The sequence below is a fragment of the Temnothorax longispinosus genome, chromosome 9, assembly GCF_030848805.1.
Source record: "Temnothorax longispinosus isolate EJ_2023e chromosome 9, Tlon_JGU_v1, whole genome shotgun sequence".
Classification (NCBI taxonomy): Eukaryota; Metazoa; Arthropoda; class Insecta; order Hymenoptera; family Formicidae; genus Temnothorax; species Temnothorax longispinosus.
The window spans coordinates 20479744-20496190 of NC_092366.1; the positions used below are offsets into that span (position 1 = coordinate 20479744).

At 41.3% G+C, this 16447-nt stretch overlaps 1 protein-coding gene across 10 annotated transcripts in view; it reads right to left on the bottom strand.

Annotated features, from left to right (window-relative positions):
• The window catches only part of LOC139819386 (RNA binding protein fox-1 homolog 2), a 255553-nt gene that overhangs the window by 58396 nt on the left and 180710 nt on the right, over positions 1 to 16447 (bottom strand). For 8 of the 10 annotated variants that reach the window (XM_071788685.1, XM_071788680.1, XM_071788678.1 and 5 more), the window contains one exon: positions 8695 to 8787. The exons of the other annotated variants lie outside the window; for them this stretch is intronic. In XM_071788685.1, coding sequence (XP_071644786.1) covers positions 8695 to 8787 — 93 coding nt within the window. The remainder of the gene's footprint in view (positions 1 to 8694; positions 8788 to 16447) is intronic. 10 annotated transcript variants of the gene reach the window in all.

A 16447-nucleotide genomic window follows, 5' to 3' on the forward strand; every position in this document is an offset into this window, starting at 1 on the left:
GCCACTATCTGTATAGCGTGAAGTATACCGCCTAAAATTATACGTAAATCAATATTACAGGTTTTTCCCCAGAACGTTCTCTGGTCAACGTTATCACATATTTAATCTCAAGTGCTGCTTTATGTTCACATTATGTGCAATTTTTACAGTAGAAGACTATAAAACTGTGAGTTACGCAAGCATATTTAACATTAAGTGGCGATAACAATAAATTGCAATACTATCTCAGCAACAATTATTGTAACAGTAATTATAATCGCTAATTAAACTTGCGCAATAACGTGTGCAACGAAAACATATTTCTTGATAATAATAGGATAATGCAAGAAAGAGATTTATTCTTTGGATAAATATTTCTTTTCAAAATTTTTAAGAAAAAAAAAAAGACATCTCTCCTAGCTTAATGAAATACCATTTACTTCTATCCCGCATAATACCACCATCGAACGGTGCAATTGGCTACGGGCGGCAGACCGATGAAGGCAAAATGGTCGCATTAATCAAGACCCGTACAAGGACGATCGGCATTCGAAGGATTTAACAATCGACGCGATTCTCGCCGGCAACTCCTGCCCGGAGAATCTACGTTTCCCGAGCACTTATCTTGTTCCTAGGGGTCACGGGGGAAGGGGGGAGGTTCGAGAGAGAGAAGGCTCGATCCGGACTTAGGAGTTACCTTCGAGGCCGGGCGGCCAGTCGAATAAGCGAAATGGCACTTTGGAAATTTCGAGCAGCCTCGCTTGTTCGCTTTCGACGAGCGGACATCTGCATAAATTTGACTTGCTAAGGCCGAAAACTCGACCAGCGGCAGACTGCGGGGCTAACCGTTCGAGGGGGTGGCATAGGGTAAAGTAACCTGTCGTTAATACCGGAAGCGATGTACGTAACCTATGACCACCCGACGTCGTCGCTTCTATACCGGGTCGTGTTGGGATCGTGCGGCGAAAATGTACGAGGTAATCGAAGTCCTACTTCTCTCCCGCTTCCCATCCCTCTATTGGTCATCTTGCTTGCTTACTAACCCGATACCCGTGCTACACCCGTGACCCTAATGGAGGAGAACTGGCTCCTTCACCGTGCTTGGTCATTCGCGTTATCAGCTGAAGACTTTCCCGCCGCCGACGTCTTTTAATCCCGCTTGCAATCTTCTAATCCGTTACGGGACTCTCACGAGTATTTTCCGAGCTGCTACTTGCTTGCGCAGCATTTTAACTGGGTACATGACGCACTTTGCAGGATTATGCGAAAAATATACGGATATTTAAGATTTCTCCTTGTTTCAAAAAATACGATTCGAATTTTACCTTCGAGATGGATTTTTGCAGTGATGAAGAAACAGACGCGAAGAATAAAATAATTTATAATTGCAGTTGGATGGATATTGTTGCAAAACTGTAAGCTCCTACATCAAATATAACGGAAAGAGAAAGATGGGTTCTTCTTTATATTGCTTAAACATGCGGCGCGATTATAATTTCAAGAAATTCGTTACGTTGTTTATACACAGTCTCTTCCTTTAGGTCTTCATCGCGGTTGAATTTTCAATGAGTTATAAAATGGTGGTCGTGGAAACGCTCCTTTCCAATTCTGTTCACGGAACCTTGTATGAATTTTTCATGCGCGATTTAATCGCCGATTCGTCGATCTGCCTTTGCTAGTGCTATGTTTGCACGTTACTGCGAAAAGGATCGTACCCTCCGGCATCGTCGTCGTCGTCGTTGTCGTCGTCGTCGTCGTTGTGGTCGTCGTTGACCTAGAATGTCGACTACTCCTTTGCATCTTCAGGAAGAGCTTTTTCCGACCCCTTACCGTCGTTTCGCCAAGGCCAAGCTCGTTATATCACATTCATGTCGCGCGTGCAGCAACCATAATTTTCGATCTTTCACAACGTCGATGTGTGCATGAGCTCTTCGAGTCTTAAAAATGTTCATCTTGCCTTCCGTATCGTTCATCGCGCGATCGTAAGCGCAAAAAATTCGACACGGATGATATAATTCACAAGGATACTGTAAATGTTATCCCTTTGCGTAAGTGATCCATTTATTTTTCTTGGTTATGTAAATTGTAGTACATACATAATGTTCACGTGAAAGCATTATTTGACGATTATGTCGGAGTAATTCTGCTTGTTCATCTCATTACTTATATATTCAAATTTATTTCACTTTAGATACGCGCGGGAAACGTTCTAAAATTCCTCGCACATTTGGTACGTTACGGTACGTTTGTTTATTCGTCCTCCGCTCGCCGTACCTCTTTTTATACCTCGCCTGTCTATTTTAGATCGTCTTACGGCGGTATTAGCATCGTCATTATCCCCTGCGCGGCTTCGACCCGGAATGCCAGCTTCGTGCGTTAAGAGCAGGAGCGCTTTTCTTTCGACGATACTTCTTGCCGTTTTCTCTCTTACCGGGTTCTTGCTCGTTAATCTGCATTCTTCGCCTACCTAGGTGGGTCGACGTAATTTCAGGCTTCCGCAGCCTCTGTGTCATTTGTCATGGCGCGCAATAAATCGCGTTGGATTATGCATTCGAGGCTGTTCCTTAGCTGAACTGCCATAAGCACTTATCAACCGCTCGATCGACTCGCTCAAATGTTCTGTGTGGATTTTCCGCTACACGCGACGCTTTTTGCCCGCTATCGACGGATCTACTCGAGTTTTTTATCAGAGACAAATGCTCGGGTGATATCTCGACAGACAGGAACGTAGAGACAAGAAGGTTCATCATCATAATCTCAACTCGCTATCCACTAGTGCAGTAAAATGCAAAAGGTCGAAGATAAATGAACGCCATATACTTGTCGACCATGATAAAATCAAAAATTCATAACAGTAGACGGAGAGAGAGAGAGAAAATTTCATCGCGTTTAATCGAAGAGTATATCCTCCCTACGTGCTCGGTTTTCCAAAACACTTCAATTCCAACGCGATTATGAAAGATCGGAAGTTATTGTGAGGTATCTCAACTCAATCTAACTCAATCTCGTGAAGATTGTAGCTCGCTCATGAAGAAGCTCTTATCCGGAAACTGAGAGAAGAACAAAAAGAAGAAAACAGAAAAAAAGTCTGACGCAAGGCAAGGACGAAGGCAGTCGAGCCTTCAAAGATGTAGCGAATCAACGCGCGGAACAATGCGGAGCGACGATTACAAAGGACGTTCATTAAGATAATGAGCCATTGAATGTGATATCCGCTGATTGTCGCGAGCATCTGCCCCTTGTTATAAAAGCGTTACGGCGAGCTGCTTTAAACTGGTCTGCAAATAGCATCAATTTTCTGCGAGTATCTCCTCTCGTTCGATACTCTTCGATTATCAAAAGCCCTGTCTTTTACAGTACGTTTCCGCCTGGAAGTTGCGTCTTCGACCTCTTGTTACGAGCGGAAGAGGCAAGAGACGAAGATAGCGAACGGGGGCAACGAAAAAGACCGCGAAATCGATAGATGAACTCGATGCGACGCGAAGCGCGCGTGTCCAACGACAAGAAGTTCCGTCGCGTGTTAGAAATTAATAACGAGCAAGCAAAAGTCCGCTTTACTCGGGAAATAATATTCTCTCTCTTTGTTCCGTAATACTCGTCGGCTGCAGCAAGCCGCGCGTACTTCCGCGTATCTTCCCATATGAATTATGCTTCCGGCGAATTTGTGCTTCGGAGTTACGCTCGGGGAATTTGTAGACGCGAAGCAACATTCGCATTAGTGTTCGTTAATATTTATTATCATTATCGTAGACACTTGGTATTAGACGTGGGTGTATTATACCGATAATAATGTACGTATAATAATTTTCTCCCGTATCTAAAATTTCTATATTCATAAATTTCTTCGATTAATTCTCCTTGTATTTCGGCACTTTGACGTTTTCCATCGATTTTATAAGAATGCATCAATGATGAACGCCGCGAATAAATACATCGATAAACGACGCTAAATTTCACCAGTTTGTCTCCTGCTCGTCGAAGAGCGCGTTAAATTGTGCGTTAAATGCGAATATGCGTAGCGCGCTGCCGCTTGCTGATCCGTAAAAAAGCAATCTCCGCTAAATTACGCTTATTATAGCGAAAAAAACGCGAAATCGCACATCTAATCGATCTCGCAATCAACGCTCGATATTGGAACTTCCGTTTCACTCGGGGGTCTAATTTCTAAAGTCGCTGAATCGAATTAGTGTCCGGAATTATTTAAAGCTTGAGAGAGATCCGGACATTAAAAAGTTGCGCCGGCAATTAAAAAGTCTCTCAGAGGAGATTAACTAATAAAGTGCCGTTCTCCCTCAAAAGACGTTGCGAGAGATTTGCAAAAGGCTAATTGTGCGTCCCCTTAAATCTCTCTGCCCTCCTCCTCTCGCAAATTGTTACAATAAATACATCGGTCCCCCCGTGAATTTCGGAGAAATTTCTGCCGGACGTCGCGGAATTTTTATTCCGTATCTTTTTGGAACTCCGCTGGCTTGAAATTAATGTGAAAAACCGGAAAAAAGGCGCGGTCTCTAATTTAAGATCGCTCCCTAATCTTTTCCGCAATTAAAGTGCTACGCCACGTTCGTGAGAAAATTACGCGTAAAAGAATTCTCGTTAGAGCTCGTTCTTTTTACTATTCCCTGCCATCTCGTTATTCCTGGCGTTTCAGCGTCCACGCCTCTTTTTTAACCTCTTGCTCTACGACGGCTCTTAGAAAATTCAACAAAGGGCCTGAGTGCTTAGCGCTCGAGTGAAACGGGTCAAACGTCACACAAGAGTGATGACGTACAAGATATAATCGTTTTAAAACCACTCTCGCGTTTTAATTGGCAACGGTGCAAGGATCTTTCGTACCTGCATAGTTTTCTCTTCACGAAAAACTCGATCGTAAGGTACAAATAAAATGCAAATTGCTCGCGGAAGAAACGTCATTATTGCGCCATTATAACGTGTAATTAGCGCGATGTTTTCCGATTGTCTCGATTGCCACTTGCGAAAGTACTTGAGCTTTTGTTTTGGTGAGTTCTACATCCTTACACATCTACACAGTTTACGCTAGTATTATATACTCTAAACGTATTATATGTTTATTAGTTACATCATAAATATCGCAAGTAGGATTTTATTTTAGGAAAAAGCGCTACGCGTGTGCCGGTCAAAAAAGAAAAAAAAACTCTTTGTAATTAAAAAAAATTGACGATTAAGAAATAAAATTCGAATGACGAAGTATTTACAACAATTGCGTTCTGCTTTCAAATTTTAAAATATCTCTTTGTGCTGCAGAAACACAATTTAATAAAAATTATGTAACTCTTGTCCAAACAATTCTTCTATTTTCTTTTTTGAAATGAATACTTCGTCACTACGGAGTGTAGGAGTACACTCCGATAAAGGTCTGACAAAAAAGCCGTTAAAAATTTCATTCACATATGCTAAAATGCAAAACGAGTGTGAAAAAGTAATCGAAAAGAAAATAAGGGGGGAAAAAAACAAAAAGCTTAATCTACCAGTGAAAATCGACCATGGCACGGTTCTCGTGTATCACGTGAGAGAGCGGGCAGTGCGAGTTGTAATTTTTTATCATACACATATGAGTCCGGTCTTTGCTTTGCCGGTAAACGATTTCCGCTGCGATGGATTTCCTTACCTTTTCGGACACTTAGCGAGGTCCTTTTTCAGTGGCCCCCTCAGTGTCCCACGATCAGCGTTTGCCCGATCGATCGATCCTATCGCATCGACCATCTGTTCTCTTTCTTTCTTTCTCTTTCGCTCGCTCTCTCAGATTTTTCAATCGACTATTCAGTACGCGAGTCTTTCGCTCGCTCTTTTCTACCGTTTTACTCGCTCTTTCTCTCGCGCAGAAGCTCTCTATAGAACAACAGGAGATCTGCGTGAGACACGACCGTATTTTACAATTGTCTTTCGTTTTGTACCGCTTTTGTGCTTTTGGTTACTCTCTTTTCCCATGGTAACCGAACCCAACACAACAGCCGGATTATCCAACCAGCGGATTTTCCAGCTCCTTTGTATGCGGTTCGTTTACTCGTCGTTCGACGACTATCGCGTTGTTTCGAGCGCGTCCACCCCTTCAACTTCGTTCACTTTGCATCCGGGGTGCCGCCAACGCGGATCTTACCTTTTCTCGTTTAACAAGACTGATCTTACAACAGGGATGATGGTACTAACAGCGCGGATTTGTAGCTGGCGCTTAAAATATGACAGCTTGATGTGACAGTTCTGAATCCGCGCTGGCAAGCAACCCTGATGCGTCTCTTTTTATTCGCTTTGAGTATTACCAAGATTCTCGAGGCGGAAGGATCGGCAACAACTTCTGTCATACGGTTTTCGAAATCTGTGACATTTTAGACTTAAAGATATATATTCGTCTCGTGAAATTCCCGTTTGAAAATTCGCGTTATTTTATAAAACTATCGCGAGCCATAGAATTCCATTGGTGCAGTAAATCGACGAGTCGCAGAAACGTCGGGCTTTCAAGCTTTAATTGAGCCATTAAAGTCGCAATAAGACGGCCTGCCTGATCAAACGGACGGTATTATCGAACCGGAAAAAATCCGAAGGATCCGAAGGAGTAATCACTGGCCGTGATTCAAGAATATAATCCTATTACGTCCGAAAAGCAATATAATGACGACGGAAGAAGACGCGCTATCTTATCGGATGCGATTTCTTTGACAGTAATCTCGAATGTAAAAAAAAAATAGCAATGAATCTTCTCGTCAGCTATACCAAGTTTTATAGAATGAATTATCAGTGCAGTGAAGTAAATATATTTTCACGTAAAATATATAATCGAAAGATTTCCTCCGTTTGCGCGCATTTGCGTAATATTAAACGATATATTTCGAAGACGCGGTTGCTAGCTAAATGAAGCTAAAGCGTTGGTTTACGCGATGCGTACGAGCCCGACAAGCTGCTCCAGCCACCATGAGAAGATAATTAATCGAGTTGTTCAATTAGGTTGAACCGTTATTGTTTCATATCAGCATCAACGCAGTAGGTGCTGCGGTCGTCGCGTGGTCGGCCGAGAGCTATAAAAACTGCACGCGACAATAAAAAACCCTATTACCGTATTACTAAAATATCTGAAGATTTTCAGCAAGAGCGAAATTATTTTACTGCACATAGATAGCTATTACTATTAGTCGTTAATTATATATGTTTTATAGTTCAGAATTCTGCATGGCATGTCTGTGTGAAAAGAATGTAATCAAAATGAAGAAAGCGAATGAATACAATTGTCAACCAATTGATTTACCGATTTAAATTTACGCAGTTATTTATTAATTTATGAAATTGTTTATGTCATTACGATATATTTCTACTTTATATGGATGTTGTATGTCATACATATAAAGTAGTATGAAAATTTGAAGTATTATTTTGACAAAATTGTTGCCATATCCGATCGCCTCGTTTACCTTCGGTCGATCCGACGGTGCTTATCAAAATCAACTACCGTACGGGATTTACAGTTACTTCGACAACGCAAAGATAATCTCTGAGCTCGAGACACATTGATAAAAGGTGAAGTTATATACGATTTCTCGCATGAGCGCACGTGTGCAACTGAATGGATTAAGGCCATACCGCAACAGAGAAACAACGAGAGAGAAGAGAGAAAAAAAAAAGAAAAGGCGAATAAATACGCGAATACAATATGAGCAAAATCCATCCGGCGAACGGATCATCGCGCGTTTGATCGAGACGAGGAGGACTTTCTCCCGCGTACCGATTTTCACCGACGGAGTGGCCGACCAATCGGGAAAGAGAATTTGTGGATCACTCGAGACCCTCGAGCAGATATCGAGCCTCGCCAATCGGCGGCGGCTCGCGTGCCACTCGTGGATCTACGAGTGGCCATCAGTCAGATTGATCCAGGCCACGAGAGAAATCTCTTTCTCTCGAGCCCCTGCGATCCGAGATCGTCCTCTCTGTCCTCCTCTCCTCTCCCTCTCTCTTTCTTTCTCTACCTCTATCCGTTCTCGAGCCCGTGAAATTAACTCACGTCTTGTTAATTATTGCGATATAGTTAACTATCCCTTTTTCTTTTTAAAGAACGCTCCGTCGAATCGCAATGTAGACTGTCGATAGCTCAAATCGTAGCCGTATCTCGTAAAACGGTCGCGTCTACGATTGCGTCGTCAGCCTGACGTCTCTTTCGATCGCATAGCGATTTATTCTAGTCTCTTACAATTAGATCAACGGCCTTCGCGTCGCGAATGTCCATCTCTCTTCGACATCAATATTATTATGTTCCAGAATGCAAATAGCGTTCGCAATAAATAGAGATATTTCATCGACATCAGGATTAACAATGATCCTTCGCTTATCGTTAATGACCAATTAATTTGCCTATGAATATTATAGTCGCAATGGACACAGAAGATGAACACTCGGGACTCGAAGTGCACGACTTAAAGCTATCAGGCGACCACTGTTACTCGACGTAAAATCACGGAAACGTGTACTTAGAGAGATGGATTTATGAATCCGTCGCGTAATCGAATGAGTCGAGCTTTACATCGTGGTCGCCGTTTCACATCACGAGTGCGCGCATTCCGAAGAGGAATGCGCCCACTCGGGACTTTCCTGAAAGAAAAAAGATTACATCTATTCGTAATGGAGATTAATGGCGATGTATATATATATGTATGTATATATATATATATATATATAGATATATATATATATAAGTATAAGAAAGTTCATGCACACCTCAATCTTTCTGCCCTCAACCACGGTGCCGTGTAGCCTCTCACGTGCCCGGTCCGCGTCAGCACTATTTGCGAATGTTACAAAACCGAATCCCTGCATGCAAGGACAGACAAAACAACATGCATTAAACTCAACTTACAGACTGCCAGCGCTCCGCAAAAAGCCGACTGGCTGGGCCGACATTTCGTCTTCGCACGCGTGTGCACATGTAGCACGCGCGCGCGTATATATATATACTCATTTACGTACATATAATATATGTACACACTAGAGGGGGTAGGGGGCGAGGGCGAGGGACGGGAAAGGGTGCACATATGTATGGGGGATTCTACGAAGAGGATCGTCGGAACGCGACGTCGGGGATGTGAAAAAAAGCAGCCCCCGTCTCTCGCGCTACGACGATTTCATTCGTTTAATGTGGTAAAGAGCGCGGCGCGCGCGTTACCGTCGATTTCATTATATTTTACTGTGGTATTACATTTATCAAAGTTCTGAGAATTTTTCTTGAAATTAATGCGAAAAAATTCAAATTAGAGATCCGTATTGTCACGTCAAAAGATACAAATATGTATAGATTCGTCGCGTTTAACTGTGAATTATGCGAGATATTTCTCCTTGACCATTTAGTTTCTCTTTCCGATCTCCGAGTGAATTTTCGAGACGCGTATCGTCGTGAAAACGGAGTATCGAGTAGAAGATCGATCCCGTTCTCATTGAGGACTAGGCGAAAGACGCAGAAAACTCGATTCTTCCGTTCCGCCGCGGGCAACACCGGCCAGCTCTTTTGTGCTCCTCTCTTCCTCTTTGAACCCTTCCATCACCCTCAGCCCTACCGACGTTCCTCTTCCGAGTCAGTCCTATTTATTTCTTTGACGCACAATAGTCGTCTCCCTCTCCGACCGTTTTATGTATCGCGCGAGACACGCTAATTAATTCCCGAGGCTCCCTCGAGACGCGACGAAGCGACAGAGAGGCTTTCGTGGGTATTCCGTTTTTTGTTATTTTCCGTCGATCTCGCGCTCCTTTTATTCGCAAAAGCTAAAACAAATAACTATCCATCCTTTTATTCATATCCTGTAATCCGCGCTTCATTATTTCAAGACAAAACTCTAAGAACCCGCGCGTTTAATATGTTGTCCAGAAACAAAAATCGAAAGTTTCTGGTATAAAATGACCGAAAGAAAATCAAATCGACTTTAGAGACTTAATCAGCAATCACTAACAAGTTAAATGTCATCACATAAAAGTATTTGAAACGTTCAATCGCGTAATAACATATAGTTGCCTGGATCTTGCCATAAAATTATGCGTGTATAAATTAATGAATTAATGTACTGATTAACGATCTGCGTAACGTTGATGTCTCGATCTTAACGAAAATTGCAATTGACGACGAGATGTTGAAGAACGAGGTTCTTACTTTTTCGGGCCAAGAGCTTGAAAGGGTTGAGAGTCAATTTTAGAATGTCGAAGCAATCGCGGCGACATTCGCACGTCAAGTTCTTTATTATTTCAGGGAATTAGGGGCACTTTTTCGAAATGTCGACGACCAGGGGGTCTGCGAGCGCCTCATACTGCTTACGGAGACGCACCAAACAACGTGCAACAAATAAGTAAATATAAAAATCATGGTAAGAAATCATGGTCATGGTCACATTAATCATCTCATCATATCATATCATATCGTATCATGTCATATCACGGTCATCGTCATATCATTAAAGACTCTTGCTTGTATTGAGAGGTGCGTGTACGAAAAAAAAACAGAAATTAAACAAAGTTGACAGGAAGGGGACAAGTAAGAGGAAACGTGGAAGACAGGAAGAGCGTGGAGCGTGTCGTGTGTGCGAGTGTTTCGTGTGTAAGTATACGCGCATGTGGATTTTCCCCGTCGACGCTGAGAAGCGATAAAGGACGACGGGAAATCGAGCGGGAGGCGTAAAAAAGATTAGAATCGTGATCGTTGTCGGGAAGGAGGCGAGCCCCTCCCTCTTTCTCGATCCGAAATATACGCGGCGATATCGCGCGGCGTATATGAATGGAGGAACTTCCTCGAGAGAGAGATCGATATACATGGCACGCTCTCACGCATCGCGATTGCACGCTATCTCGCGTCGCGGAGAACGCGAGTTCCGCGCGAAGGAAGAGCACGATCGATTGCGCTGCCACGGGGTGTCCGCTCATTTCGAGCACAGTCAAGTTCCCCCCCCCCCCCGAGCCACCGTAGATATCGCCCCGCGATAACCCGCTGTCGACTGAGTTGAACGTTATCAGAGCGTAAGTTCTCTTTCCCTTTCGCATTCATGAAGTTGCCAGAATAATACCGAAGACGCGAGTGCACGTCGACCGTCATCGTGACCTTGTTATTAACTTTCGCAATACCCAAAGGCCGATATAGAAGGCCGTTACGTTGTAGAACTGAATAAATTGAAGTATTATTATTAACCGAAGATCAAATAAAATTTCATCAAGAAACTGATAATTGAGCACATGATTTAACTTTATATAGTACCAAACCCCTCTTTTTGAGACAATTATCGTTTTAAAAAGAAATTAATTTTAGAAAATTTACAAGTGACAGATATTATTAAAGAACCATTGAAATGCCTTCTAACTTCCTACTAATTTATAGTATTTATACCCATAAAAAAATAGTTCTTTACCTGGAAGTAACACGTGGAAATATGTGAATGACTTCCTAAGACTTTCAGAAATCCGTATAAATACATGAGCAAGCACGATAGTACGATAGAGAAAGAGCGATCGTGATTGATTGCGCTGTCATGAAACGTCAATTTTAACGGCGTTTCTCCGGATAACGTCACGTCGGTCTTATCGTGACTTATGTCATTCCTATTAAATATAATCTGCCAAATCTGTGCTTTTAACAACAACAAATCGAAGTTCAATTTCTCCTAAAAATAAATAGAAATTACAACTACCGTCAATTTTGCTAAGCATTATTATTAAGCCAGAAATTTGCGTCAATTCTGCGATATTTTATATTATACGAACCGGTACCGGCTCGTGCGGTACTGAAATCGAAGGTGCTTTTATCGTTAAAAGGATTAATCGAAGTTCAGACCGGAACAAGCTAACAGAATAGCGGCTTCTTCTTCGTCAGTATGGGTGAAAAAGGACGGCAGAATAATCGAGTTCGGCGCGCCGCGCCATCCGTTTCTTCGCTCTCTTTGGATCGCGGAGCTGTTGCCGGGAGTAAGTAGTTACGAATCGCGGCTGTTACCGCGAAAAATCGCATTAAAGCCAAATCAAATACGGCTCCGGGCGAATGGCTCGGCCGGAGCGAAACGGCGAAGCGTGAAGTTTTCTAATCAGTGACGAAGGATACCGTTCGCTGCTCGAAATGCCGCGGAAAATGCGATTTATGAGTCGGACGTGGCAAGACTCGAGTTAAGCGCGCGCAAAGGTCGGGTCTGCGATATTTTAAGGTTGTTATAGTTTAATCCGGCATCTCTGTCTTTAATCATTCGCGCCACCAAGCACTTGGTAATGGCTTCTTCATAATCGATGTTTGCCAATCATTATCGAATAATGAGTACAAAATTTTAATTACGAAGTCTATAAGAATAAGAACGTAAAGAAACAATAATAAAGACAATTTTACGAATGTCGTGTAATGAATAGCTGTTCAACAATTTCAAGGATCGCCTGCGGATCAATAAATGCGAGCATTCAACGATTCAACAATTTGATAATTGTCACAAATGCACAATTAAATTGCGGTTGAAGTCTCGTTAGACTAACGCAATTCGGTATATATAACAATATGTCAATTATTGTCGAATGAAAGGGACCGGCGCCTCAAAGAGTTAACTAGATCCAAACAGACAAGATATACACGGGGGATTCCCTTTGTAACCGGAAATGGACGTCGTAGGACAACGGACCGCCGCGAATAATTAACGATATGGCTGAGCCCTTTGCGTGGGTAACGCGGGAAGTTGACATGCCCGGGGTTTTTTTTAGCGAACATCACTTTAACTAAAATGTGTCCGATGACTGCCCGTAATTGGTAATGACTGGCACGGATCTGCATTTTTTGTCGAAATATTATTAACACTATAGGATATTTATTAATACGAGTCATGCCACTCACATCTGCAGGGTGACGCGTAAATTTCCGCAAAGATCCCATCATCCATTTGTAAGTGATGATCTTATTTACCCGATTAAGAATAATTTTACTAAATATTTAATTTAAGACATCAAAGAAATAATATAAATTTTATTAAGACATTAAAAAAGCAATAAAATATTAAAATAATTAGATTTATTATTAAAATAGATTTATTAAAATATTAGATTTATTACATTCAATGCCGAAATCAACTTAGCACTCAAAGTGTTAATACGTAAAAAAAAAGTATAGAAGATATGCGTTACATTCTTCGCTTTGCTGTATATAAAATCAAATTATAGAAGTAGTGAATATTAAGATAAGTGCATCTTAGTGATGTAAACAATTAAACAAAGAATTTTATAAATTTTTCTCTCAGTAAGCTATATCTTTCTTTTAAATTGATCGAAGAATACGTAAATAGAGTTTTTACATGAATACATAAAGAAGTGGTTCTGACATATCCTGCATAATCTATTGAACTTTAAAAATTTCAAAAGGTCAAAAGTCATATCGGTGTGTCTCAATTCCTATCTCTATTCTCTCTATTATACGTATCTAATTTAAAAATGTCTGACATTCACCAAAATAATTCTCTCTCCTCAAATATTTATTCATAAAATGTTTATAAATCGCTCCGGCGACATTGTAATAAAATTGCAACTCACGACTTCTGCCGGTTTCTCGTAACGCTATATAGTTCCAACCACGGTGACTCGAATGTGAGATAAAAATTCGCTTGGGAAATTACTGTTAATGATCGCGTGGACATGTCGATATTTTTTAGGACTCAAGAGCAAAGGTACGGATCGCGGAAACCGTAGCAGAATTTATTTGCATATCCAATGCATACGTAACGATTTTTTCATCGCGCAGCCATGAATTCATTTGAAACCGTTAACAGTTTAGGAGAGCGAAATTCGGTCGCCTCTCGGTTCGGTGGAACAAAAAAAGAAAAGAAATATTCGAATCATCGTGTCCTATTATAAATATTGCAATATTATTATCGTAATATTTACTTAACACGAGAAATGTGTCAAAATCGTAATTTAAAATTCAAAGTATAGGTTCCAATAGAAAATCCACGAATATATAGAAAACGGACTAACTAAGAACAAAGCGCGGTATAAATAATGCGCGGAAGTCTTTATTTTAATTTTTATTTTACATATTTTCCAACCTTGACTTCGTAATTAAAATTTTCACAACCATTGTAAGTACAGATTTTGTCTCTCGCATCTGGCATATTAAAACTCTACTGATTATTTTACTGATTGTGAGTCTAGATGCAAAAAATTAAATTAAAACTTGGAAAAATAAAATTCAATAGATGCTCCATTAAAGTTTTATTTACGCATCGATATGATGATGTATCTGAAAATTCGTTATCAGAAAATACATAATTTCTATGGAGATCAGATATCCTCTTTATAAAGTTTTACTTTTTATAATTTTCTTCGATACTGAATGCAAATTTTAGTTTTACAAGAAACTTTATTGAGCTCATATATAAAAATGGTAAGATTAATAGATAAGCTCTCGTACATTTCACAATATATTTTTAAATATGTTTTATCCATTCTGTACTGTCAAGTCATAATAGGACACAATGTGTGGTAATAAGATTGCACGAAAGTTTTATACAAATTTATTTTTGCGATCGGGGAGAATGATCGGCGGTATTTTACGCGAAACGGCCAACGCGAGACGCGTATCATAATTTATAGAACGTAACTTTGCATTCGCTTGCAATCCCGTATCGGAAAGGATAGTACATGCGAGCGTATCGTGCGGTAGATCTCTCGCCGAAGCTTTTTTTTCCACAATAATTTTCACGAGCATTGCGAGTTGAAACCAGCGGTGAGCCACTCGTATTTCCTACATGTTTCAAGCTTCGCAACGCTCTCGTGACGAGGAGATCGCGATGCCGGGCGAAAACTTCCTTAAAGCCTTATCGGGGTACGGAAAATTGCAGCTGGCGTGCACAACGCGGATACTCGAGAGCAAGCATCAGGCAATTAATCCACCACGAATTCTACCGGGGGTCTCCTTAGGTGGGCGATACAAAACGTACGTACATACGTTCTACTTCCGCTGACGTAACACGCGCATTTCGCGAACACGAGCAATCGCGTCCTCTACGTTATTAACGAAGTTAACGTTGAAACCTTCGACAATTACGATATGTATAGAATGCACACTTAAGTTTTCGTGCAGCGCAACAAGTAGACATAATTGTTATATAATTATATATGATGGCGTTATAATTATAAGTACTAGCATCAGTCCTCTTAATACTACTCTCACTATTAATGAGAAATAATTTATCAAGTAAAATGACAGATACTGTAAAGTACGTAGGTATACAGTGAATGTTAAATTGATATGATCAACGATAAAACGCGAAATTATAACCGATAAAACAAAAAATTCGTAAAAATCGACAGCTACTCGAACTTGGAAAATCTCGAGTTGAATAATACACTCTCTCCGAATAATTGACTTCCATATTGTTCGCTGTGACAGAATTCGTAGCTACACGTAGTATCAATCACGCCGCAATGTCGCTACGAATCTCGCGGCCCGGGTATGTAGCTTGATTATTCTCAGCGAGGCACTCAAAGTCGTACGTTTCAGGGTGGCCTGCTTAGCGAAGCCGCACGTTCGCTATTAATCAGGGGCTCTATCAAGAAGGCCACGACTTTCTTACACGGCTGTTTAGAGCCGACAACTAACCACGTACACTCGCGGCCGCGGAAACGACCGATACGCCCAGCCATAATTATTATGCCTCACCAGATCGTCATCTTACACGCCACGTTGCGGTGTACAATTCGAAATAATGCAGCCACAAATTCTACGCCAATCTTTTATCTCGCGACTCGCGACTCTATTTCGGGATTTGTCATTTCTTGTTCGCTTTAAAAAATGTAGAAAATGACCGACATGTGTCCCGCATGACGAAAATGAAAAGCAAAAACATACAGACCATCATTAAACATAATTGGTTCATATTAAATTTCCGTGTATCTGTCATTTGTTGTGTCAATACATCATGTCTTTGATGTGATTTGATGTAATTTGCAATTTATAATTAGTCAAATAAATCAATGACCCGTGAAAACTGCATTCAGCCATCGAATACGCGATACAAATGGGCATTCACTGTCTTGAAAATAGGAAGCGATATATTAATTAAGCGTCCGAGAAAATGCTCATTAATCAGCCGGTAACAATAAAGTTTCCCCATTCGACACGACAAAATATGATGCAATTGTAAATATGACAGACGACAACGCGAAACAAAAGGCGTAATGCGGTCGATTAATTACTTGAAACGTCACGCAGCTGAAACCAGGTGCCGGACGAGCACCGAAATTCCGCGCGGCGGAAAGTACTTGCGGAAAGCACTTGCAGATGCGCGATGTCAAAAGACCACGTTCGGTCTTTGCGGTCATGCGTGTTTAACGACTTGTGTCGCGCTCGAGAATATGTAGCGCGATGCAATACGCTTAATGGCGTCGATGCATTCAGCATCCTCCTCCTCCATGTAATTTGCGGTCGTCAGCCGTCATATTCAGTCTATTCTTGGATTGCTATACCTCTTCTCATGCA